The sequence below is a fragment of the Staurois parvus genome, unplaced genomic scaffold (assembly GCF_062004578.1).
Source record: "Staurois parvus isolate SC_StPar_1 unplaced genomic scaffold, SC_StPar_1.0 ptg000049l, whole genome shotgun sequence".
NCBI lineage: Eukaryota > Metazoa > Chordata > Amphibia > Anura > Ranidae > Staurois > Staurois parvus.
The window spans coordinates 1,973,929-2,001,063 of NW_028317845.1; the positions used below are offsets into that span (position 1 = coordinate 1,973,929).

At 41.0% G+C, this 27,135-nt stretch overlaps 2 protein-coding genes across 9 annotated transcripts in view; one reads left to right on the plus strand and one right to left on the minus strand.

The window, feature by feature from the left end:
- The window catches only part of MTERF4 (mitochondrial transcription termination factor 4), an 88,280-nt gene that overhangs the window by 25,022 nt on the left and 36,123 nt on the right, over positions 1-27,135 (plus strand). The gene's annotated exons all lie outside the window — the stretch shown is intronic.
- The window catches only part of SNED1 (sushi, nidogen and EGF like domains 1), a 269,441-nt gene continuing 245,612 nt past the window's right edge, over positions 3,307-27,135 (minus strand). For 4 of the 8 annotated variants that reach the window (XM_089665797.1, XM_089665833.1, XM_089665792.1 and 1 more), the window contains 7 exons: positions 22,708-22,790; positions 22,518-22,616; positions 19,173-19,280; positions 16,763-16,850; positions 12,429-12,520; positions 7,312-7,346; positions 3,307-4,305 (listed from right to left, as the gene is read on the minus strand). In XM_089665797.1, coding sequence (XP_089521923.1) covers positions 7,324-7,346; positions 12,429-12,520; positions 16,763-16,850; positions 19,173-19,280; positions 22,518-22,616; positions 22,708-22,790 — 493 coding nt within the window. In that variant the 3' untranslated portion in view covers positions 3,307-4,305; positions 7,312-7,323. Of the gene's footprint in view, positions 4,306-7,311; positions 7,347-12,411; positions 12,521-16,762; positions 16,851-19,172; positions 19,281-22,517; positions 22,617-22,707; positions 22,791-27,135 lie in introns of all 8 variants that reach the window. The other 4 variants (XM_089665812.1, XM_089665819.1, XM_089665804.1 and 1 more) reach the window with 4 other exon arrangements.

Here is a 27,135-nt window from a genome sequence, read left to right on the forward strand (position 1 = left end):
ATCTGGTTCAGCAGGGGCCAGCCAAATTTTGATCCATGTATAGGCAGGGTGTTGTGCAGAAGTTCATCCACCAGTTCTGTTGACTCCTATACAACCTTCCTGTAGAATTTTCTATGCTTGGTCAGCACCACCAGTTGTATCAGTGTATTCTGGTGATAAAAAGAAGAGACCACCTTGGGAAGTCTCCTCAATGTCAGAATACAAGGGAATGGTGGGTAGGATTACCCCACCCACCTCAAATGTTATAAAGGGGGAATCAACCTTTTTTTTTTTTCTGTTCAATTTGCTTTAAACTATCTACAGTCAGGTCCATAAATATTGGGACATCGACATAATTCTGACATTTTTGGCTCTATACATCACCACAATGGATTTGAAACTGATTTGGATGTAAATACCCTCAAATTAAAGCTGACAGTCTGCAGTTAAAGCACATCTTGTTCATTTCATTTCAAATCCATTGTGGTGGTGTATAGAGCCAAAAATGTTAGACTTGTGTTGATGTCCCAATATTTATGGACCTGACTGTATAGCCTGAATAAAATTCTTAATTCTGGAACAGTCCGTACTATGTGCAGTGGATATTGCTTCTATTTCAATCTCACAAATTTTTGTGCAAAGTGACAATATCATTTTTTGTCATGGAAGATGTCAGGATTGAATGCATGGCTGCTGCCCGAGTACCACTTGCTTAAAGTGGAATTAAACCCAAAAGCAAACAATTATATCATTGCAGCTTATCAATTTTTACATGTGTTGGTTGCATTAGTTTTATTCTTTATGCTTTTTGTTTCTTTTATTTTCACCTGGTGATCCAGCCAGTAGGTTTGTTTTTCAACAGAACAAACTGTCCTACAGATGAAGCAGTTACAGGATTGAGACAAATCAGGGGTGACAGGGGTGCTTACAATGGTCAGCTTTTATTTATGTAAAATCTTTATCCCAAAAGGAAAAAACTGTTGCTGTAACTGCTTAAGTGTTATCTGGAGTTCAGCTTGTATATCGAAATCTGCTAGTACTTCTAACACTCCTCTCCCCCCAGATTAACAATGGTACTTTCCAAAGGTGTCACTGTGCTCCTTCATCCAGAGTGGGGGCACTCTAATACAGAAAGAGTGTTACTGGCTAGCTTACCAGGTGAAAATTGAGGCTAAAAACTTAAAAGAAAAATAATGCAGTCACCACATATATTGATTGATACGGTGCAATATATTACATTTTGAGGGGTTTAATACCATTTAAAAACAATTCTGGTTTAAAATCTTCAGAGGTTTACTCTGTGGTCCTGTTGCCATGACATATGTAGATGCTGAAAGGATTAGTGAGTTTACTGTTAACCCCCACAACCTACAGTATTTCTCATTACCATGAGGCCACGCCATAGTAAAATGCCTTGATGGCCAGAATGGGTAATATACAAGTAGATACTAATGAAGGGTTCTGGGCTAAGTCACTTATGTGTCAGCTCAGTGGCTTCTGTGTACAATAGCCAATCTACCAATTTAGAACAAAGAAGTGACACCAGTTACACATACAGTGCACATCTCACATTGTCACAAGAATACATACAGTTGTGTTCAAAATAATAGCAGTCAGACATCACTAACCTGATCAATCACTGTTTTTGGTAGAAATGATATTTCTACATGGCAAATAATTTACTAGCAGGTGTAGTAGAGTAATAGAAATCCAGCAGTCCCAACAGTCATGACATGCAAGCTGCTGATTCTGTGTAATTGAATCACTAATTGAAAGGGGCATGTTCAAAATAATAGCAGTGTGGAGTTCTATTAGTGAGGTCATTCATTCTTTGAAAAACAGGTGGCAATTATTGCCCTTATTTAAGGAAGGAAGGCAGCAAATGTTGTACATGCTGGTTACAGTGCATTTCTCTCTGAAATTCTGAGGAAAATGGGTCGTTTCCAGACACTGTTCAGAAGAATAGCAGACCTTGATTAAAAAGTTGATTGGAGAGGGGAAAACATATAAAGAAGTGCAGAAAATGATAGGCTGCTCAGCTAAAATGATCGCAAATGCTTTAAAATGGCAACCAAAACCTGAAAGACGTGGAAGAAAGCGAAAAACTACCATTCGAATGGATAGAAGAATAGCCAAAATGGCAAGGACTCAGCCAACAATCAGCTCCAGGAAGATCAAAGAAGGTCTAAAGTTACCTGTGAGTACTGTTACAGTTAGAAGACGCCTATGTGAAGCCAAGCTATATGCAAGAAGCCCCCGCAAAGCCCCACTGTTGAAAAAAAGACATGTGCTGAAGAGGTTACAATTTGCCAAAGAGCACATTGACTGGCCTAAAGAGAAATGGCACAACATTTTGTGGACTGATGAAAGTAAGATTGTTCTTTTTGGGTCTAGTGGCCGGAGACAGTTTGTCAGACGACCCCCAAACACTGAATTCAAGCCACAGTACACTGTGAAGACAGTGAAGCATGGTTGTGCAAGCATCATGATATGGGGATGTTTCTCGTACTACGGTGTTGGGCCTATTTATCGCATACCAGGGATCATGGATCAGTTTGAATACATCAGAATACTTGAAGAGGTCATGCTGCCTTATGCTGAAGAGGAAATACCCTTGAAATGGGTGTTCCAACAAGACAACGACCCCAAACACACCAGTAAACGTGCAACATCTTGGTTCCAGACCAACAAGATTGACGTTATGGAGTGGCCAGCCCAATCCCCGGATCTTAATCCAATAGAAAACTTGTGGGGTGACATCAAAAATGCAGTTTCTGAGGCAAAACCAAGAAATAGAGAAGAACTGTGGAATGTAGTCCAATCATCCTGGGCTGGAATACCTGTTCACAGGTGCCAGAAGTTGGTTGACTCCATGCAACACAGATGTACAGCAGTTCTCAGAAACAGTGCTTATACAACGAAATATTAATTAAGTGATTCAAAGGAAAGCAAAATCTTCAAACATTTTTCAGTTTATATAGTGAATGTTTGAGTTTGTAAAGAAGAATACAAACACTGCTATTTTTTTGAACAGTCTAATATTCACTTTTCTTCAATTTTTTTTAGAGGAACACAAATTTGATATATTTGTCTTCATGTTTTGATTTGAAATAGAATGTGTAGTGTTCCCAATGCATTTGTGTGTATGGAAATAAAAGCTATTTTGGATCAAAAGGATTTTGAGCTTTATTCACTTTTTTCAACACACTGCTATTATTTTGAACACAACTGTATTCACTCTTGCTGTGGTAATGTTTTGTAGCTATGTAGTGCATTTTTATTTAATGAAACTCATTGACTGACCATTAAATAAAAGGAAGAAAAGGCTTCTTTTATAAAATGTTTTATTATAAAACCCAAAGCGCCTAGCCTGAAGGCGAAACTTAACACACCTTTACAGCCCAATCATCTTTGGCGCAGCTTTGGATATTGTCATCACCTCACCTGGAGGTTCCACCCCATTGGCTGCTGTAAGTATAACATTGTCTGCATCACACTTGCTACTGCTACTCTGTGGAATGTGGTGTTGTCCTTGGAGTCAGCGGCCAAGGATGGGTTTTGCTTACCTTACTCAAATGATTCAATCCCACATACACAAAAGGCTTAGAGTCTCTATAAAACTATAATGATCTGAGAGGTTGCAAAATTAATTTCTTGATATGTGTTGTCCAGTTTTTATTCTTCATGTTTTCTATCTGTCGCTAAGCTACAAAACAAATGAGCAGTTTCACCTTTTAGGGTCTACATGGAGATGTGAAGATGATAGTAGAGCAACAGAAATATGAATTTGTGGTCTCTCGAATTAAGCCACCTTCCCAGTTCAGATTAACCACACCAGATTGCTGGTCTTTGTACAGTCAAGGCTAGAGAGAACTTTGTGCTACACATTAAGTTGTAGTGCCAGCTCTGTTCTGATCTCTGGAGAGTCATTTTTGGTATCTGCTGATTGTGTGATGAGCTCTTGATGGTGATCTGTAAATGCTCTCAATGATTCCTTCCAGATGGGTAGTAGAGTCAGCAATCCTGTACTCTGTCTGTCTGACAGATGAACTGAACAGTTGCTTCCAGGCTTGTAGTCCAAAGGAGTGACTGTCTTACAGATCTTTGGCTGAAGAGAGATAGGATTCCCACCCACTCACGGGAAGGTATCTCTCCAGGTCGCTGGGGGCAGTGTCACAGGGCCAGTGCTAGCTGTGTCTTGCACATTGCCAGAAGTTGCAGGGACCCATGAGGTTGGGTAGGGGGGAGAAACCAGCTCGGCAGTGTCTCCCATAGGGATGTGTGACATTCAAATCCTTCCCCACATTGCAGCAAATGCTTTTTTGTCTGTAAAGGAATGTAATCTTGTTAACATTACTGAATGAAATCAAAGCACAAGCCAATAATATGGATATCCAGCATGATATAAAAGGACTAGCAAACATAATACATTTAGTAAACTTGACGTATAGTACAGGACAGGAAGTTAAACCTTCAGGTGCATGGGACACTGGTAAAAGGATTCCTAGGGACACCCCCAGTGCACCCTCATATAACCTCACCCACTCCGCCGGACTCTAGTTTTGTAGCCAGCAATAAGGAGAAACAAAGCTGACCGGACCTGTGTCCTTTCCTGTACTGTACTCCAACATATGAAAACTATCTACTGGTTAAAAATACCATTATCTTAATTATACAGGACAGGAAATCATAGATCATGGGACAAACCTGAGCAATAAATTGAGGGGTGGGCAACAACATAGAAAATAGCAGCAACTGGTCCACAGAAACCAAGAATCAAGAGACCCAAAAAACTCAGATGACGGCTTGAAGTACTTTGTAGCTGAACGTAACCTCAGCAGAGACCTTAAAATCCATCCAGTAAAACGTTTAGAAATTTTGAACAGAAGACCAGATGGAAGTCTTGCACACCTGTGAAACAGTTGCTTGATGCTGAAAGGGCTAAGAAAAACTGATAGATCTGGTGGAATAGGCCCTGGTAGGGAAGGGAGGAAACTGTTCCTTGAGGGTGTAGGTCCTGGAATTTATCTGCCTTAGTCATCTAAAAATAGGGGAAGAAGGAGCAGGGTGTCCCTTCTTGGGACCTTTACAGAGGACAACAAAGGACTCTTCTTTGTCTAAAGGAATATGTTGCAGTGGATCTTAACTGCCCTATGTGAAAAGTAATTGTCCTCCACCCCCTTGCAAAATCATGAATGAACTGTGATTAACCACATTTTTTGGAAATACGAGTTACATTTCTCTTGCCACATCCAGGCCTGATTATTGCCAGACCTGCTGAATCAAGAAATCACTTAAACAGAAACAGTCTGACAAAGCGCTGAGCAAACTGTTGGCGCTATGTAAATCCTGTATTATAATAATAATAAAGTGAGAAAGTAATTGACATGTATCAGTCTGGAAACGGTTACAAAGCCAATTCTAAGGCCTTGCAACTCCAGCGAACCACAATGAGAGCCATTATCCACAAATGTAGAAAACTTGGAACAGTGGTGAACCTTCCCAGGAGTAATCAGCCTATCAATATTACTCCAAGAGCACAATGTCTCATCCAGGAATTCATAAAACAACCCAGAACATCTAAAGAACTGCATGCCTCCCTTGCCTCAGGGTCAGTGTTCAGGATTCAACAATAAGAGACTGGGCAAAAATGGCCTCCAGGGGAGAGTACCAAGGCCAAAGCCACTGCTAACCAGAAAAAACACAAAGGCTTGTCTCACATTTGCCGAAAAAATCTTGATTATCCCCAAGACTTTTGGGCAAATATTCCATGGACTGATGAGACAAAAGTTGAACTTTTTGGAAGCTGTGCGTCACATTACATCTGGCATAAAACTAACACCGCATTTCATAAAAAGAACATCATACCAACAGTCAAATGTGGTGGTAGTGTGATGGTCTGGGGCTGCTTTGCAGCTTCGAGACCTGGACGACTTGCCATAATTGATGACACCATAAATTATGCACTCTACAAGAAAATCTTAAAGGAAAATGTCCGGCCATCAGTTTGTGACCTCAAGCTCAAGTGCACTTGGTTATGCAGCAGGACAATGATCCAAAACACTCCAAGTCCACCTCCTGAATGGCTCAAAAAAAAAATTAAGGTTTTGGAGTGGCGTAGTCAAAATCCAGACTTAGATCTGATTGAGATGCTGTCGCATGACTTTAAACAGGCCGTTCATGCTCGAAAACCGTCCAGTGTGGCTGAATTCAAATAATTCTGCAAAGAAGAGTGGGCCAAAATTCCTCCAGAGCGATGTGAAAGACTCATTGCCAGTTATCACAAACACTTTTTATTCCAGTTGTCACCACCAAGGGTGAGGCACAATCAGTTATTAGGTTTAGGGAGCAATTACTTTTAAACATAGGGCCAGGCAGGTTCGGACAGCGTTTTTCCCTTAATAAATTAAATAATTTAAAAGCTGCAGTTTAAAATTACAGAAAGATAACCCAAGTAAATACAAAGTTTGATGATCTAAATCATTTAATTGTGATAAATATGCAAAAAAAAATATCTTATATACCGGTATATATATATATCCGGAAAGGGGCAAATACTTTTTCACAGCACTGTATGTAACATGCAAAAAAAAAAAAATGCGTGCACATGATCAGATGCTAGAAGGCAGCACAGCTTTCCTCATTCACTAAGTTCTGGAGCATCTGCACTTGCAAACTACAGTCTGTTTTCCTTTAGTAAATCCACCAGACATGCGCGATTCGTGTTGTTACGAATCAAAATTTGAACAAAATTTTTGTTTGTTGGAGATAGTAACAAATTTCAACAAATTCAACATAAATTATAATGAAACCAATTATCAAATTCGAAAATGAATTCAAATTTGAAAAGTAACTTGAATTTGAAAATGAATTAGCATTCAAAATTGAAACATATTGCAATAAATACAGTAAGATAGAAAAAGGTGAAATAAAGTGATGATTCCTACTGGCTGCTAAATAGAATAGAATAAAATAGAATAGGAAAGAAAAAAAAAAACAACAAAAAAATAAAAATAGAACATATATAGCCATCTTCTGAAATTTGAATTTCAAATCAATTTGAAAATAACGAATATACGAAACAAAATGATTAACTTAACAAACAAATCAGAAACTAAACAAATGTTTCCACTGCACACATCTCTAAAATCCACCCTTATAAGTAGCTGTGTGAAGGAAGTGACTAGCAGACTGGAGGAAATAAAACGATCTACATTTCTCATAAAAGCTAATCTGATTCTTGCTTTCAATATTGTTTGTTCTTGCTAGAATCAATAAACTAATCAATGTTTGGAACATGAATGTAATGCAAACAAAGTCCAAGCTACTTACCGCTCCTCATCTTCAAGGCTTACTGGGGACTTTCTCTGTAAAGCAAATAAAATATTGATTAATGTTGGTATTTACCCTTATATTTAGATTATCAATTAAAATTGTAATGGGAATAACCTCTCCCATTTGTGGTGCATGGCTATGAGATGCAGTCTGCTGAAAGTGCTGTATACAAGTCACTGAATGAATGGAACCTAACATTTCTATTATTATGGATGGGGGGGGAGTTATTATTTCATACAAATGCAACAATTGCACATAGAGGCTGCTTTTTGTATTCAGCTACCCTGCATGAAGCACTTTCAGAGTAATATGGGGTTCACGTATGTGTGGGGTCGATTTCAGTACAATTTGTAAAAAGTCTGGCGTGGTTTCATTCAGCGGTTCAGGTGTGATTCAGGTGCGAAATTTTAAAAGTGTAGGTCACTGGAAATAACACCTGAACCGGACTGAAAATCATACCGACTCTTTTTAGTATCGCACAGTGGCCAGCTTGCACATACAGTTGTGATCAAAATAATAGCAGTCAGACATCACTAACCTGATCAATCAATGTTTTTGGTAGAAATGATATTTCTACATGGCAAATAATTTACTAGCAGGTGTAGTAGAGTAATAGAAATCCAACAGACCCTATTAGTGAGGTCATTCATTCTTTGAAAAACAGGTGGCAATTATTGCCCTTATTTAAGGAAGGAAGGCAGCAAATGTTGTACATGCTGGTTACAGTGCATTTCTCTCTGAAATTCTGAGGAAAATGGGTCGTTTCCAGACACTGTTCAGAAGAATAGCAGACCTTGATTAAAAAGTTGATTGGAGAGGGGAAAACATATAAAGAAGTGCAGAAAATGATAGGCTGCTCAGCTAAAATGATCGCAAATGCTTTAAAATGGTAACCAAAACCTGAAAGACGTTGAAGAAAGCGAAAAACTACTATTCAAGTGGATAGTGAAGCATGGTTGCGCAAGCATCATGATATGGGGATGTTTCTCATACTACGGTGTTGGGCCTATTTATTGCATACCAGGGATCATGGATCAGTTTGAATACATCAGAATACTTGAAGAGGTCATGCTGCCTTATGCTGAAGAGGAAATGCCCTTGAAATGGGTGTTCCAACAAGACAACGACCCCAAACACACCAGTAAACGTGCAACATCTTGGTTCCAGACCAACAAGATTGACGTTATGGAGTGGCCAGCCCAATCCCCGGATCTTAATCCAATAGAAAACTTGTGGGGTGACATCAAAAATGCAGTTTCTGAGGCAAAATCAATAAATAGAGAAGAACTGTGGAATGTAGTCCAATCATCCTGGGCTGGAATACCTGTTCACAGGTGCCAGAAATTGGTTGACTCCATGCAACACAGATGTACAACAGTTCTCAGAAACAGTGCTTATACAACTAAATATTAATTAAGTGATTCAAAGGAAAGCAAAATCTTCAAACATTTTTCAGTTTATATAGTGAATGTTTGAGTTGTAAAGAAGAATACAAACACTATTTTTTTGAACAGTCTAATATTCACTTTTCTTCATTTTTTTTAGAGGAACAACACAAATTTGATATATTTTTCTTCATGTTTGATTTGGAATAGAATGTGTAGTGTTCCCAATGCATTTGTGTGTATGGAAATAAAAGCTATTAGAAGGATTTTGAGCTTTATTCACTTTTTTCAACACACTGCTATTATTTTGAAAACAACTGTATGTGAACCGGATCTATAGACAGCCAGTTTGGGTCACATGTAATGCAAATAGGATGCAGTACCATTTGCATATATGTGAATCGGCCTAAGTCATGATGACAAATCATTACATTGTTTTCTAGATGTTTTAGTTTACATGTGAGGCAACAATTGAAAGTATAAACAGTATATAGTATAACACTATATACAGTGGGTATAGAAAAGAATCACTCCCCTTCCCCCTTTAAAATAATCAAATTTTGTTGCTTTGCAGCCTGAAATGAAGACAGACACAGTTTTTGTTTTATCCAGCTGTATTTACTCAGTGCAACTTATAACATCCAAGTGAAACCTATAACACCAACAAAAATATTAAAATTTTCAAAAACAAAATCACGGAGTTGGAAAAAGGATCAGCCCCTTGTGTCAGTATTTTGTTGAACCACCTTTTGCTTTAATTCCAGCCTTTAGTTTATTGGGATATGTCTCTACTAACGTCTCACATTTAGACTTTGCAGTATTTGCCCACTCCTCTTTGCAGAACTGCTCAAGTTCAGTTAAATGTGATGGCGACCGTTTGTGGACTGCAGTCGTCAAGTCATTCCACAGAGTTTCAATGTGGTTTAAGTCTGGGCCCTGACTAGGCCATGCAAGGACATTCACCTTTTTCTCCTTCAATGACTGTGCTCATTTTTGCTGTGTGTTTTGGGTCATTGTCATGTTGAAAGGTAAACCTTCTTCCCATTGACAACTTTCTGGCAGAGGGCAGCACATTTTCCTCAAGAATTTGATGATATTTTGCCCCATCCATTTTTCCTTCTATCCTGACAAGTGCTCCCATCCCTGCTGCAGAAAAACTGCCGCATAACAAGATACAGTATTACTACCTCCATGTTTTACTGTAGGAAGGATGTTATTTGGATGGTGAGCTGGAATCGATTTCCGCCAGACATACCGTTTAATGTTGAGGCCAAAATATTCAATTTCAATCTCATATGACCATAAGGCTGCATTCACGCTTGAGCCATATGTAGCTCCAAAATCACTCAAACTTAAAAAATTGATTTATCTCTATGGTACCTGTTCACGCCATAGAGAATAATTGATATTTTAAGTATGAGCGTTTTTTGGAGGTTCGAGCTACAAATCGCTCAAGTGTGAATGTAGCCCAACACCTTCTTCCATGTGGCCTCAGAATCTTCAATGTGTCTTTCGGCAAAGCTCAGTCGTGACTGCATGTGGCCTTTCTTGAGGAATGTCTCTTTTCTTGCAACTCTCCCATAGTAGCCACATTTGTGGAGAATTTGTGATATTGTTGTCACATGTACACAATGACCACTCTTTGTCATCAATTCCTGCAACTGCTTCAGAGTTGCTGTAGGCCTCTTGGTAGCATCTCTGAACAGTTTCCTCCAGGCTCTTTCATCCAGTTTGAAGCAATGTCCTGATCCAGGGAGGCTCTGTGTTGTACCAAATACCTTCCACTTCTTAAAAATGGACTTCACTGTGCTTCTAGACACTGATAAAGCCTTTGAATTTTTTTTGTATCCATCTCCTGACTTAATGTTAAAGGCACATTGTGATTGTCCACAACTTTATTCTGGAGATCTTTTGACAGTGCCTTGCCACGCATTGTCAATTGCTTGCTTTAGTTGTACTACCAAGGCCTTTAATGCTCCAGGAAAGCTCTTTTCATGCTGAGATAATCAAAAAGGCCACAGCTGATCACAGTTGAAAGTCAAATGGCTTTGTGTGAAAATGAGAAGGTGATTAGCTACACCTGAGTTTTTCTGACATGTTGGTGTTATATCTTTCACTTGCATGGTGCAAGTTGCACTGAGGAAATACAGCTGGATAAAAGAAAAACTGTTTCTGTCTTCATTTCAGGCTGCAAAGCAACAAAATGTGATTAATTTAACTGCTTCCCGCCTGCCCACAAAGTACTGCGGACGGGTGCCAGCTACAGGCAAAGCAACATACCCGTACATTGCTCTGGCTGTACTAACACAAGGGGTGCTGTGAGCCCGAGCGGGCTCACAGCGCTCCCCCCCCCCTAACTGCTGTGTCAGGCGGACACAGCTGAATGAAGATTCCGGTGACTGGGACCTGGTGATCATGTGATTGCATAGCGGTCACATGATCAAAATATGTAAGCAAAGCTATTCTGAATCTCATTCATAACAGCTCTGCTTCTCTTCCTAGTGAGCTGTGATTGGCCTACAGCTGTCACGTGCTACATGGGGCCCACCTACTATCACACTCACACTATAGGTCACTGATCACCGCCATTACTAGTACAGTGTTTGTACAGATCAATATATTGATCACGAACAGAACTATACTATTGCCTCCTTTCTATAGTGTCCCCAAAAACGCAGAGTTAGCAGGATCGGCCCTGTTCGCTGCCAGCACTAACATTTAGTCCTTTCGCTGTTTTTCATGGAAGATTTGTACCAATTGATTATGGGCCAAAACAATTTATATGCACAGCAATACACAGCAAAAAAATAAAATGTTCCATGGACTCAACATGCCTCTCTGCAAAATCCTTGGGATGTCTACTTTCCGAAAAGGGGTCATTTGGGGGTGTTTGTACTGTCCTGGTATATTAACACCTCAAGAAATGTGATAGGCAGTCAAAGTAAAAGCTGTGGAAATTCCAATAAATATACCATAGTCTGCAGATGCTATAACTTTCACACAAACCAATTAATATACATGTGTTGGGATTTTTTTTTACCAAAGACATGTAGCAGAATACATTTTGGCCTAAATTTATGACTGAGTTTAATGGATACTTTTTATAACCAAAAGAAAAAAATATCTTTTTCAAAATGTTTAGTCTTTTTTGTTTATAGAGCAAAAAGCAAAAACCGCAGAAGAGATCAAATACCACCAAAAGAAAGCTCTATTTGTGTGAAAAAAGGGACATAAATTTTGTTTGGGTGCAGCATGACTGCGCAATTATCAGTTGAAATAGCGCAGTGCAACAGCAAAAAAATGACCTGGTCATGAAGGGGGGTAAATCCTCCGGAGGGCAAGTGGTTAAAAGGGTTGTTTCTTTTCCCTACCCAAGGCCGGACTGACCATTTGGAAACTCGGGCACTGCCCGAGGGCCCGGGGTCAGTAGGGGGGCCCCATGAGATGCCCCTGGTACCTTTTTCATAGGCTTTTTTGAGTTTGGGCAAGGACACGGGCCCCATGATCCCCTATTGCCCGGGAGCCCCATGAATTATCCGTCCGCCCCTGTCCCTCCCACTGTATTTACAGGAAATTTTCCTATACTAATGTAACAATGTATATTGAATACTCCTATAAAAAGACATATCATTTTTGTGCCACATGCAGTAAAATACACACCACATTCTATTGTGTTCCTGAATCATACAGTAGCTAGTGGTGATAAGCTTACCAGACGTTCCTACTCACTTGGTCTACCTCTAGCAGTTCCTTCACAGATCTCCCTAGAGCACACGTCATACTGTATCTTGTACACCCGCCTATACCTGCAAAACATGCCACTTGAAAAAAAAGAGAAGACATGACTATTCTAAATTGTTCATTAACTGATGGAAATAGAGGTCAGAGATATGCCCTCAATTCCTCAGCAGCAGTTAGCGTTGAATGATGAAAGATGAAAGAATGGCTGTGGAATAAGCAAAATGGGCCTATTTATGATACTTGAAGATCGGTAAAGTGTGATGAGGTGCCTGTAGTAATAAGTTGGTTACTTATCTTCCTCTTCTACCCTGCATTAGAAAAAGTGTGCTCTGTTTACTTAGTGAGTTTCAGGAGTAATTTTACCCTATAGAGTGGGACATGTTGGAAGGCCTGCTTTCCTGTCTTTTTAAATGTCGGTCAATGATGTCACCCAACTGAAAATTAGCAGCCAAAATGAATAAAATGTATTAGCCTATAGTAAATTATGAGAAATCATCTTGTACTGACTACAACATAGTGATTTCTCCCAATGGACATCCATTTGACTTAAGGAGAGTGAAGTCTGATTTATTCAGACAAGTATTAGCTGGGTTTTGATCAGTTGCATTGCACTTATGAACTATTTATTAAGGACATTAGCAAAGCTGATCAGCAGAGGTGCTCAAGTATGAAATGCTCTAAACGGTAAATGGAATATCAGTTAAAGAAATATTTTGGAAAAGGGCAGAAGATAGCAGCCCTATTCATAAGTACCGTATTTGCCGGCGTATAAGACGACTTTTTGACCCTTGAAAATCTTCTCAAAAGTCGGGGGTCGTCTTATACGCCGGTACACATATTTAGGGGGGCTGCGGCATTAAGTACAGGGGTTTGCAGGGGCTGATGTCTCTTACCTGGATCCAGTCCCACGACGATCCGGTCCAGGAAGCGCGGCGTCTCCTTCAGTTCGGCCACTGGATGTTCGTGCGGCTGCTCGGCTCCGCCTCCTCACCGGTGATTGGCCGCCAGAACTGTAGCTCAGGAAAGGCACACAGGCGGCCAATCACCGGCGAGGGGGCGGAGCCGAGCGGCCCCGCGAAAATTGAGTGCCGGAGCAGCAGGTAAGTGTTCTGTGTAGAGGTGCTGCTGCAACCACATATGCTGGCTGCAGCAGCACCATACGAGAACAGGGTCAGCAAGTCTCAGTGGGAGGAATAGTGCCCCATCATTGGTGTCACTGATACCAATGATGGGGCACTATTCCTCCCACTGACACCAACGATGGGGCACTATTCCTCCCACTGACACCAACGATGGGGCACTATTCCTCCCCCCCACTGACACCAATGATGGGGCACTATTCCCCCCCCCACTGACACCAACGATGGGGCACTATTCCACCCCCCACTGACACCAATGATGGGGCACTATTCCACCCCCCACTGACACCAATGATGGGACACCATTCCTCCCACTGACACCAATGATGGGGCACTATTCCTGCCACTGATACCAATGATGGGGCACCATTCCTGCCACTGATACCAATGATGGGGCACCTATTCCTCCCACTGATACCAATGATGGGACACTATTCCTGCCACTGATACCAATGATGGGGCACCTATTCCTCCCACTGATACCAATGATGGGACACTATTCCTGCCACTGATACCAATGATGGGGCACTATTCCTCCCACTGACACCAATGATGGGGCACTGTTCCTCCCACTGACACCAATGATGGGGCACTGTTCCTCCCACTGACACCAATGATGGGGCACTGTTCCTCCCACTGACACCAATGATGGAGCACTATTCCTCCACTGATACTAATGATAGGGCACTATTCCTGCCACTAATGCCAATGATGGGGCACTATTCCTCCCACTGATACCAATGATGGGACACTATTCCTGCCACTAATACCAATGATGGGGCACTATTCCTCCCACTGACATCAATGATGGGGCACTATTCCTCCCACTGGTGTGCATTGGAAGAGGGGTAGTCTTATACGGCGAGTATAGCCCAAACACTACATTTTAGCAGGAAAAGTAGGGGGGTCGTCTTATACGCCCAGTCGTCTTATACGCCGGCAAATACGGTAATTTATCTGACAATGCTGAAGTGTGCTGCTTTTGTTATGTTGTTACACTCCAGGATATTCAGGCTCCATGCACACTAGCATTTAAGCTCCTAGAAGCTGTTATTAGCATTTTTTGTTCTGCTCCTAGAAGCTAAATAGTGTTATCCTATGTGTCCATGCACACTACTTTAGGCAAGTAGCATTTTTCTGACAGGAGTCCCCGTCAGAACACAATAGCTCAGCAGGAGAGGTCACTGCACCAAATTCATATACTTGGTACAAAGAGCTCTCAATTTTTTTTGTTCAGCCTGCTGGGTTGTGCGTACCAGGCATAAGCAAGTAAAAAAAAGTTGTTAACTACTGCTCTCTTGGGTTTCTAGGATTGTCTGGAGCCTCAGTGGGCACATCTGCACTCAACCCTGACATGTCTGAGGTAGGCTGGAAGCAGTCCTACTTTGGTCAAGGGCCTGAGAACTCTTTTTATAGGTATATGGAGAATCCATTAGAGTAGGTATATTGAACTCAAATGAAACAGTAAACTGAACCTGTGGAAAGGGCTCATATTATGTGTATTGAGGCCACGTACTCAATAACCAGAAAGAATTAAGAGCACTTTGAAACTAAATAAGATAATTGTGCAGTGCTAAAAAGTACCAAGAATAAATATATCCTAAATAAATCAAAAGGGCGTCAAATTGATAATCCAAATATGGGCGTTAAATGAATTGTTCTAATAGTACAATATATAGAAAAAGTGAAAGTTCAAATGGACATGATCATAGTTCAAATAAACATCAATGCTTTCTCTGATTATAACCAAGGTGACTCTGTTATTCCCAGCTGTGCATAATTCAGTGTTCCGGTGAAGTGCGGGGTATAGATAAAATGCACACTCACCAGATGCAGCCTGAATTAGGTGGCCTTCATCTGGATTACAGGATGGTAGTCAGTCGGAGGTCCCCTTTAAGGATGTGACACAGTGGATAAACCTCTTCCAGGCACTGGGATGGTCACCAAGGAAATTCTGGGGGATTAAGCGCTTGGTACAGAGCAAAAAGGGAATATGCCCATAGTGTGTAGTAATTAGTGTAGTGTAGTAATTAGGTATGACTTTAATGATATTCAAGGTTAAAAGGCCATATATTCACATACATAGGCTAGAGTAGATAATACATGCAGCATAAAGCTGCTGAGTAAACTGACCAGCTGGAATTCCAATATGGCCGCCGGACCTCCGTGATCTGGCGGCGTGAGGTCGCGGCGTGCAGGCTCTGGCCTGGAAGAGGTTTATCCACTGTCACATCCTTAAAGGGGACCTCCGACTACCATCCTTTAATCCAGATGAAGGCCACCTAACTCAGGCTGCATGCGGTACCACCTTAGAAGGGATTCCTGGCAGACCATTATTTACTGTATACACTGCGCTTTATAAATGCGCATCTGGTGAGTGTGCATTTTATCTATACCCCACACTTCACCAGAACACTGAATCATGCACAGCTGGGAATTACAGATTCACCTTGGTTATAATCAGACAAAGCATTGATGTTTATTTGAACTGTGATCACGTCCATTTGAATTTCACTTTTTCTATATATTATACTATCAGAACAATTAATTTAACGCACATATTTGGATTGTCAATTTGATGCCCTTTTGATTTATTTAGGATATATTTATTTTTGGTACTTTTTAGCGCTGCACAATTATTTATTTCTTTGAAGGCATATGGTTTTCCTTTCAGTGCAACAGCTGCTTCTTTTATTAAGCGCTCGCTAAGTCTTTATATTTCTTTGAAATTAAAATTTTGCTAACAATTGCAACTTACATTTTATCCCAGAGGAAGTGTTTTGGTGAATGTGATTCAATTCCAACAGAAGAGCAGAAATTGCTGAATGTAAGTTAATGTTGATGGCTGTGCAGGTATATTCTTCTGCGATAATGGTGTTAAAATGTGCTTAATAATTCTCTCATGAACGAGCAGAGAGTGTCACAATTCCCTTTTTATAATTGGGCACCTGGGTCTTCCCTTCATTTATGTACAAGTTTACAAAACAGTAAATGGAGTGAATACTGAAATCATAAATGCCTTTTGACTGATGCAACATGTAGATTAGTTAGCTTTTATTCACAGTGGAGATTCCTGCCAAATCCCACCAAAGCCTCAGGAGTTAATTGACCCCCTCCCCATAATGTGTGTAACAGCCCATCCTGCACCTTACATATGATGATGTAGTTGGGGTAATTACTTACATGTGATGACAGACTCCTCCCTCCCATACAGGATGTGACAGTGTCTCCGAATACAGTCTGGTGCAGGCAAAAGTCTCCTTTCTGCAGGCTACAGAACAAAGGTGTCACTACACCAACACACAATTCTATATTCCAATAAACAAAGACACATCCCACATAATAGCACCACAACCATAGCAGCCAAATGCCTCATTCAGTCTCCAGTGACCAATTCAGGCTTATCCCTCAAGAATAATTTTCATATTTAGTAACATCATTGCCCTCGATGCTGGACGATTCAATCCAGATCTTGCTAGAAGCAATGAATGATTTAACGACACAGCAGCTTTGAAAACTAAGCTGCCAAAATTACAGAAGAATATCGTGACAGTATTAAATTTGACTTTTAATAATCTAAATGGCTTTAGTGGGCCTACCATCAGACTACTCAGCAGAAATAGAATTACTATTTATATATTTGAGTACAGGGTATACGGTTTTTTTCCTTTTCCCATTCTATGCTTGTTCATAATGCTGAATAAAATGTTTAGGCCAATAATTTAACTTTGCCTGTCTTAATTCAGACTTGATGTCTTTCACCAAGCCTGTAGAGCCTCCATACACATGCCTGTTTTTGGAAATGCTTCCTATATCCCCTATCCACAATGTGACTTAATTTATTTATTTATTTCAGGTACTTGTATAGTGCTGTCAATTTACGCAGCACTTTACATATATATTGTACATTCACATCAGTCCCTAACCCTCAAGGGGCGTACAATCTAGGGTCCCTAACTTACATTCATACATACACATACTAGGGCCAATTTAGACAGGAGCCAAATAACCTACCAGCATGTTTTTGGAGTCCACAGTAGTTACATCATTGCACCAACCTCATGTAGATGAGACTCAGTCAGCTTAAACAGATTTGTCCTTTGATTTGTAAGAGGGGTGTTCAAGTCAAACTCAGGCTTTAAATTTTACAGGTACAAAAAGGGATTCTAGCATGGCGGTACTAAATGGAGTAGTAATTGTGTCCTCTTATTGATAGGTGACGCACATGTTGTGGCCAGTACAGAGACCGTTAATCAAGATGGCAAACAACACTGTTAGTGTGTGCATAGAACAGCATGCGGTAATGAGGTTTCTTGTGTACAAAGGCGTAAAACCTGCAGATATCTACAGAAGGCTTCAAGCACAGTACAGTGATGAGACACTCAACCACAGTAAAACATATGAATGGTATAAACATTTCAAAGATGGCTGTATGTCCATCAGTGATGATCCCAGGCATGGTGGTTCTGAGCCCACAGAAATCATTTCTGTGAACATCCAACATGTGGAACGCCTTATCCTGGGTAATTGACGCATAACCATTTTTCTGTGGGACTGGTGAACACAATAATTCATAAACAATTGCATTTTAGAGAAGTTAGCGCACGTTGGGTACTAAGACAGCTTTCCGCTTTTGACTGGCACAGAAAAATTGAAGTCTGCATTGTGTTGAAAGAGCGTTTTGACAGGGAATGCTAGGATTTTCTGGATTGTATCATTACATGTGACAAAACCTGGGGCGCATCATTTCAATCATTAATAATGTGTATTTTCTACCTGTGATGCCACTATCAACAGTGAATATTACGGTCATGTTCTGAGTGATGTGCATACACATCTGCAGAAAAAACTGCCTGGTTTGATCACTAAGGGTGTCCTGTTTCTCCGGGACAACACACAAGCTCACACTGCTCACCGCACTGCATGCACATTACAGCAACTCGACTTGGAGGTATTGCCACATCTCCCTCACAGCCCGGACCTCGCTCCGAGTGATTTCCACCTGTTTGGAGCCTTAAAAGAGTTCCTCAGAGGTAAGCATTTCAGCACTGATTACAAAGTGAAGCAGGCTGTCCTAGGATGGTTCAGGCATACTGACAAATCTTTCTATGTCAAAGAATTCCAGGCATTTATTAAAAGCTGGGATAAGTGTATAAATGTAACAGGAGTATGTTGAAAAATAAATGCAGTTTCCACTTCCTGAAATTTGTTCTTTTATTATATAAAATCAAAAGTTCTGGTTTGACTTGAACTCCCCTTGTATATTCATCTCCTTCTGTTACATCCTCTTTATTCTAAAATACAATAAAATATCCTACAGGGGGAGCAACATTTTGTTATACTGGTCATAGCATGTGTGCAGATCTGGGAACTCAATCAATAAGATCTCATAAACAGAGTGCCTAAGAGATATAAGGATTTGTCAGGTGGTTTAACTCCCCATCTATCAAAAAACTAAAATATTAGTTTTGGGTGGACTGACCCTTTAAATAGGCATGAAAGATGAATACAATTTGTGAAGTTTTTACCATATGAAAGGTGTAAATACAATCATATTTTGCTCTTTTATATAAAAATCTGCTAGCATACATACCCAGCTGGCACTGCTGTCCTTTGAACCCAGGTGGGCAATCGCAGACCTCTCCATTCACACAGGTTCCCCCATTAATACATGGAGTTTCCAGGCAGCCTCGTCGCACTCCTGGTGTAAGACATTAAAAAAATAATAATTATTATTATTATACATGATTTATATAGTGCCAACAGTTTGCTCAGCGCATTACAATATAAAGCAACGTTACAGTTCAATACAAGAGGGTTAGGCGAGTCCTGCTCCTTGGAGCTTACAATCTAAGAGGGAGGGGCTGGTGGTACAAAAGGTAATAACTGTGGGGGATTATCTGATAGGAGGAATAGAATATTCCGTTATTAGCTGAAGGCAGGACGTGCTTCCCCGAAGAGATAGGTTTTCATAGATTGCCTAAAAGTGGGCAGAGTAGGTGATAGTCGGATAGATTGGGGTAGATAGTTCCAGAGGGTGGAGGAGGCTCTGGAGAATTCCTGTAGACGAGCATGGGAGGAGGAGACAAGGGAGCTAGAGAGCAGGAGCTCGTGGGAGGAGCAGAGAGGACGGTTTGGGTGATATTTGGAGATGATTTGTGATGTAATTTGGGGCAGAGTTATAAATGGCTTTATATGTTATTGTTAATGTTTTGAATTTTATTCGTTGGGCAATGGGAAGCCAGTGGAGGGACTGGCAGAGAGGGATGGCAGATATGGAACGGTTAGTAAGGTGGATGAGTCTGGCAGCATCATTCATGATAGACTGAAGAGGGGATAGCCTGTGATTAGGTAGGCCAATGATGAGGAGGGAGTTACAATAGTCAAGGTGAGAGATAACAAGGGAGAGAATAAGTTGCTTAGTGGTTTCAGTGGTTAAAAACGGGCGTATCTTGGAGATGTTGCGGAGGTGAAGTCTACAAGATTTGGACAGCGATTGGATTTGGGGATGAAAGGATAGATGGGAGTCTAGGATTACACCTAGTACCCTGGCATGAGGGGTGGGACTGATGGTTGTATTATTGATCTTAATGGAGAAGTCAGGGGAGGATGCACGGGCTGGAGGATATAGTATGAGCTCTGTTTTAGAAAAATTTAGTTTGAGGAAGTGGAGTGACATCCATGCTGATATGTCACTTAGTAGGTTAGTAATGCGAGAGAAGACTGAAGGGGTGAGGTGAGGAGTAGAAAGATAGATTTGTGTGTCATCAGCATAGAGATGATACTTAAAGCCTTTGGAGTTTATCAAGTGACCAAGGGAGGAGGTGTAGATGGGGAAGAGAAGGGGTCCAAGGACAGAACCTTGAGGGACCCCTACAGAAAGAGGGAGTGGAGAGGAGAAGACAGAGTTAAAAGTAATGCTGAAGGAGCACTGCGATAGGTAGGAGGAGAACCACGAGAGAGCAGAGTCTCGGAGGCCAAGAGAGTGGAGTTTTTTTTGAGAAGGGGATGGTTAACCGTATCAAAAGCTGCAGAGAGGTCAAGTAGTAAGAGTACGGAGTAGTGGCCCTTGGTTTTAGAAGTTAGTAAATCATTAGTGAGTTTTAGTAGGGCAGTTTCAGTGTAGTGTAGTGAGCGAAAGCCAAACTGTAAAGGGTCAAGAAGGTTGTTGTCAGTGAGGTAGGAGCTCAGGCGATTGTAGACTAAGCGTTCTAAGAGTTTAGAGGTAAATAGGAGCTGGGAGATGGGGTTTAAGCTGCTCAGGTTGGTGGGGTCCAGCAAGGGCTTTTTAAGTATGGGAGTGATGTGTGCATGCTTTAGAGGGGTGGGGAAGGCACCGTTAGAGAGGGAGAGATTGAAGATGTGAGTGAGGGAGCATAGGACAGAAGAAGAAGCTGACCATAGTAGTTGAGAGGGGACAGGATCCAGGGGGGCACGTGGTGAGACAGGCTTCTGAGAAAACTTTAGTGACCCCTTCAGTAGTAGTCCTCAAAAGAGGAAAGTGTTGAGGGAGGTTTAGTATAAAGTATGCTAAGTGGGATGGATGTCTGTGTAGTGGAGATGCCCCTACGAATTGCATCAATCTTGTTTTTTAAATGATTTGCAATCTCGTAAGCAGTGAGTGAGTTACTGGATGGAGGTGGAGAAAGTAGAGAGTTAAAAAGAGAATGATTTTGTCCTTTTCATCTATTATACTGACTCTTGTGACACCAAATATGTCCAAACTGTCCATCTATGTGGATACATAGAATAGAATGGTCCATATATTCTACTCAGTCAATGATGGAAGATGCAAACATCTGTACAAAAGGCTTGTAAAGATGTATCAGTTTTGATTTAGGGATTTAATATCAGTTCGCTGATCATAACCACAGGTTGCTATTCAGGGAACATTGCAATTCAATATTGCGCCAATTTGCTTATAGAATTATTCCATTTAAAAAAATTTGCAAAAAATGTAGCCAACTCTGTATAATCAGGCATGTTTACAGGATAAAATATTTTAATATAATATTTATGTAACTGCAATGGGTGTAAATGACAATACAGCTGGTCTAGTATGAGACACTAGCAGAGTTTAGGCATCTTAAACCACATAATGCTTAGATTTTTTGTTGAATCCCAGTTAGTGCTAAAAGATGACATATGTTGCAGCCTATTTTTTCTACATTAGGAAAAACTGATAGCTTGATGCTCATTAGTTGCTCTAAACCACACTTCTAGTTTCCTAAATAGTATTATAGTAAAACTATAGCTGCTAGGATGAGGGCATATGTAATAAATCCTTTCAGCTCCTTGGTAAAAAAATATGTGCATAAACGTGTAAAGGATAAGTTCACCTTTAACAAAAAATAACAAATGCGCATATTTTTGTGGGTAGAAAAATAGGCTGTTATTAGTTTTTTCTGCAGGAGCCTGCAAAGTATTGCACCCATGATCAGTGGATCATGGGTTCAGCTTCAGGCTCCTGCACACTCTCCCTATAACTTTCTGCCTCTACCTCTGTAAAGACTTTCAGTTGAAAAGCTTGAGGAAGTGTGAATAAATTCAAAAGCAAGCTCGCAGTCCACTGAAATCCGAAGTCCATCTGCCTCAGTGGCTCATGGCACTTGTAGTTTATTCATTCACAGGGCAAGGCTGTGCTTAGCCATGCCGATTTTTAAAATGTGACAGTGGCTGCGGAGGAAAGGATCTCTGCACGACTTCACAGGAAAAAAGGGGGGTATGGGGGGGGGGGTGCTGAACATGTTACACCCTAAATACGGGTGTAAAAAGTAACATGTTAAAAAGGTGAAGTTATAATGCAGTACATATGTAGTGAGACTTGGACTGTGAGACTGATTTACTAAAGCATTTGAGAATGCTTTATTTTTTTGAGAATTATTAAATCTTTAGTAGATCAGCCTCCATGTCTCAAACAAAATAATCAGTTACTTACCCTCTCTGGGCCTCTGCTGTGGATCATGAAGCTGCAGTGCTTGCCTAAGGGGGATGGGAGAGCCTTCTGTGTTCTCCACTCTGATTGGAGCTTCAGGTTCTAAAATGTATATATGTATAATAAGGTTATGTAACATTTTGTTGTATCTTGAAAGCATCACCATGCTGACACTGCCCAGGATCACACTAACCTTTTGTGATATTAATGGATTTATTGTGATGGTGATTGAATCTGGCTGTTATACGTTTTCTACCATCTGTCAGCTCTGTGAATCTAATGTGTAAAAAGGAAATAAATAATTAGGTATACGTATATATCCAGAAGATACGTATATATCCAGAAGACAATCAAGGGAACTCAAGAACTCAGTTTACACTGCACCAAAAGTGTCACAGCTTGTGTCTGATTCAGGTACCGGTCAGGCCATACCCATACTGGATACTTTTTCCTCTGTGTGCTCCCTCCCTGGCCACTGTACTGAGGAGTTTTGTAGTGGGGTGCGCAGAGCTTGATGAGGAACTAAGACTAATTCCCATTCAGGTCCACCTTGCTGTAGACTGACAGCACGTGGTAGTATACATATTCCATAGCTGCTATTTAGTCCCACTGCCATCTGCTGTCAATCAAAAGTAGAGTGGACCTGATGGGGAACTAGTGTCTCACTTCTCCATCAGGCTCAGCCCACCCAACTGCAAAACTCTATTCCCAAAAATGGGCATTTTCATATTCGGGTAATGATATCACAAAAATCCCCAGCCCCATTTTATATTCAGCTTTCAGGCTTGGGAATCTCTAGCTTATAGCTGAATGGGGCCAGGGATAGAGCCCTGTGCAGGAAGCCATCACATTTATTACAGTTTCCCAGCCCAGACATGCCCCACTCTGAGCACTGGTTCTGTATGCCAGCTCAGAGTCGGTCGTAATTAAAGGCAGTTTCCTAATCTCAGAACTTGAGGTAATTCTTTAGAAATCTGTAGCTGCTGTAGCAACAGGTTGTTAAAGTGGCAGTAGTAAGAACTACCTGAATTTTCCACATGTATCAGTAATATTAATGATACTGCCAAAAATGCTTGCCTGAATAAGACACAGATCATTCTTAACCACTTGCCCTCTTGAGGATTAACCCCCCTTAATGACCAGGCCTCTTTTTGCTATTTGGCACTGCACTATTTCAACTGGCAATTGCGTAGTCATGCAATGCTGTACCCAAACAAAATTTACATTCTTATTTTCACACAAACAGAGTTTTCTTTCGGTGGTATTTGATCACCTGTGCCCTTTTTATTTTTCGTGTTATAAACAAAAAAAGATCGAAAATGTTGAAGAAAAACAATATTTTTTACTTTTGGCTATAAAAAAATATATAGTAAACTCAAAGTCAGTCATAAATTTAGGCCAAAATGTATTCTGCTACATGTTTTTGGTAAAACAAAACCCAATAAGTGTATATTGATTGCTTTGTGTGAAAGTTATAGCATCTACAAACTATGGCATAGATACTGCAATTTACACCATTTTTTGCTATACAGTGCTGGACTAGTTTAACTGACAATTGCGTGGTCATGCAATACGGTACATAAATTAAATTTACGTCCTTTTTTAACACAGAGCTTTCTTTCGGTGGTATTTGATCAACTGTGTGCTTTTTATTTTTGTTGCTATAAAAAAAAAGACCGACAATTTTGAGAAAAAAAAACAATATTTTGGAGTTTTTGCTATTAAACATGTCCAATAAAAAATGTAAAAATCTAATTTTGTCATAAATTTAGGTCAAAATGTATTCTGCTACATGTCTTTGCTAAAAAAAAATCCCAATACTTTTTTAGAGAAAAATTTTTTTTTGAAAAATAAAAACGATATTTTCTCATTTCTGTCATAATAAAATATCCAAAAAACTCAAATTTCGTCATAAATTTAGGCCAAAATGTATTCTGCTACATGTTTATGGTTAAAAAAATCCCAACAAGTGTATATTGATTGCTTTATTTGAAAGTTATAGCATCTACAAACTATGGTATAGATAATGGAATTTACACAGCTTTTACCTTCTGACTGCCCATCACATTTCTTGAGGTGCTAAAATACCAGAATAGTACAAACACCCCCAAATGACCATTTTTCTGAAAGTAGACACCCTAAGCCAGTGATGGCGAACCTTTTTGAGCCCGAGTGCCCAAAACTGCAACACAAACCAACTTTTTTATTTCAAAGTGCCAACACTGCAATTAACCACTTGCCTACCTGGACGCACTGACAGACGGCACTGATCGGTGGCACTGCTGGGCATCATTGATGGGTCGCACTGATGGGCAGCACTGATGGGCGACACTGCTGGGCACTGACAGGTGGCACTGCTGGGCAGCACTGACAGGCGACACTGCTGGGCACTGATGGGTGACACTGCTGGGCACTGATGGATGACACTGCTGGACACTGCTGGGCATCATTGATGGGTGGCACTGATGGGCAGCACTGATGGGCGACACTGCTGGGCACTGACAGGTGGCACTGCTGGGCAGCACTGACAGGCGACACTGCTGGGCACTGATGGGTGACACTGCTGGGCACTGATGGATGGCACTGCTGGGCATCATTGATGGGTGGCACTGATGGGCAGCACTGATGGGCGATACTGCTGGGCACTGACATGTGGCACTGCTGGGCAGCACTGACAGGTGGCACTGCTGGGCAGCACTGACAGGCGACACTGCTGGACACTGATGGATGGCACTGCTGGGCATCATTGATGGATGGCACTGATGGGCAACACTGCTGGGCACTGACCGGCGACACTGCTGGGCACTGACAGGCGACACTGCAAGCAGTTAATCTCACCTCTGGCAGCGTCGGTGTGGCTTCCAACCCAGCAGCTCATTCCCATCCACTCTGAACACGTTGCCCCTGGCCCCGGAGCAGTGTGGGAGCAGTGTGGGAGCCTCTTCCTCTCTTCCGCGCCAATCCCCGGGTACATCACCCCTGGTGCCAGAGCCGCATTGGAGCCGTTTCCTCTCGTCCACGCCCACCCTGGCCCCAGAGACATGTGGGAAATGTAGTTTGATGGGGGTCCAGTGTGGACGAGATCTGGATGGCCGGTCCATGCGCGCTCATCATGCTCTTCTTTCTGGCGTGCCCACTGAGATGGCTCTGCGTGCCAGCTCTGGCACGCGTGCCATAGGTTCGCCATCACTGCCCTAAGCTATCTGCTGAGAGGCATATTGAGTCCATGGAAGTTTTAGTTCTTTCCAAACGTTTTTGGAAAATTACAAAAACATGTTTTTGTTTTTTTTCTACACAAAGTTGTCATTTAAATTATATATTTCTCACACAAGCCATGGGTATATGTGGAATTACATCCCAAAATACATTCTGCTACTTCTACTGAGTATGGGGATACCACACGTGTGTGAGATTTTTTTGGGAGCCTAGCCACATACAGGAGCCTGAAATCCAATGACCACTTTGAAAGCCTGAAGGAGCGTAACTTCCTCATTTCACTTCCTCATTACCTATCACAGTTTTAGAGGCCCTGAAATGCCAGGACCGCATGAAACCCCCCCAAATGACCCTTTTTTGGAAAGTAGACACCCCAAGAAATTTAAAAAGAGACATGATTTGCAGATCTCATTTTTTTTACAAGGTTCTGAAATATAAAAAGTTTGCTACAATTTTTTTATGTCACATAGTACTCGCGCAGCAATTTTTCAAACGCAAATTTTTTTTAAAAAATATTTTTTTTTTACTTTTAATGCACAAAGACACAATATATTGGCTAATGATTTAGTAACGTATAAAAGATGATGGTATGCCGAGTAAATAGATACCAAACATGACATGCTTTAAAACTGCGCATGCCCCATGCAATGGCAACAAACTGCCTACATTTTTAATATCCATAGGCAATGCTTTAAAAGCCTTTACAAGCTACCATTTTAGATTTACAAAGGAGATCTAGCGCTAGAATTACTGCCTTTGATCTAACGTTCATGGCGAAACCTCATATGCAAGGTGCAACCGCTGTTTACATACCGACACAGGGTCAATGCTCACGCACACAGGTGCGAGGGTGCTGTTTTTTTTTTTTGTAAGTTATTTTGATTTTTTAAATTATTTTTACACTGTCCCTTTCATTTTTTTTCTTTTTTTTTTTTATCACTTTTAATGCTATCACAGGGAATGCAAATATCCCCTATAACTTAAATGGGTATTGTCATATATTCTTTTTTGAGAATCTGGGGTCTATCAGACTCTAGATATTTCCTCTGCCCTTACATTATCTAATCTCACCAAGATCGGTGTGATCAGATGCTTTCCCAATTTACAAATGGCATTGTTTATATCCTGCGAAACTGAAGTGATGAAGTGCTCGTAGCTTCTGATTTCTTAGACTATAGATTGGTGCCATTCCGGTCTCCAATGAGCTCTATGGTCAGCTGGCAGAAACATCAGCTGCATTCTCAGGTTCCACCAATGGCATGAGACTGCTCGAAAAGGCAGTGGAAGGCAGCGGGGGAGGGAGGCATCGTCTCCCGCTGCGTGTAAAAGCAATCCTGCAGCTAATTAGTCACTAGGATTGCTTTTACATGAAAGCAGGTCGCCGACTGAAAAAAACAATACCAGG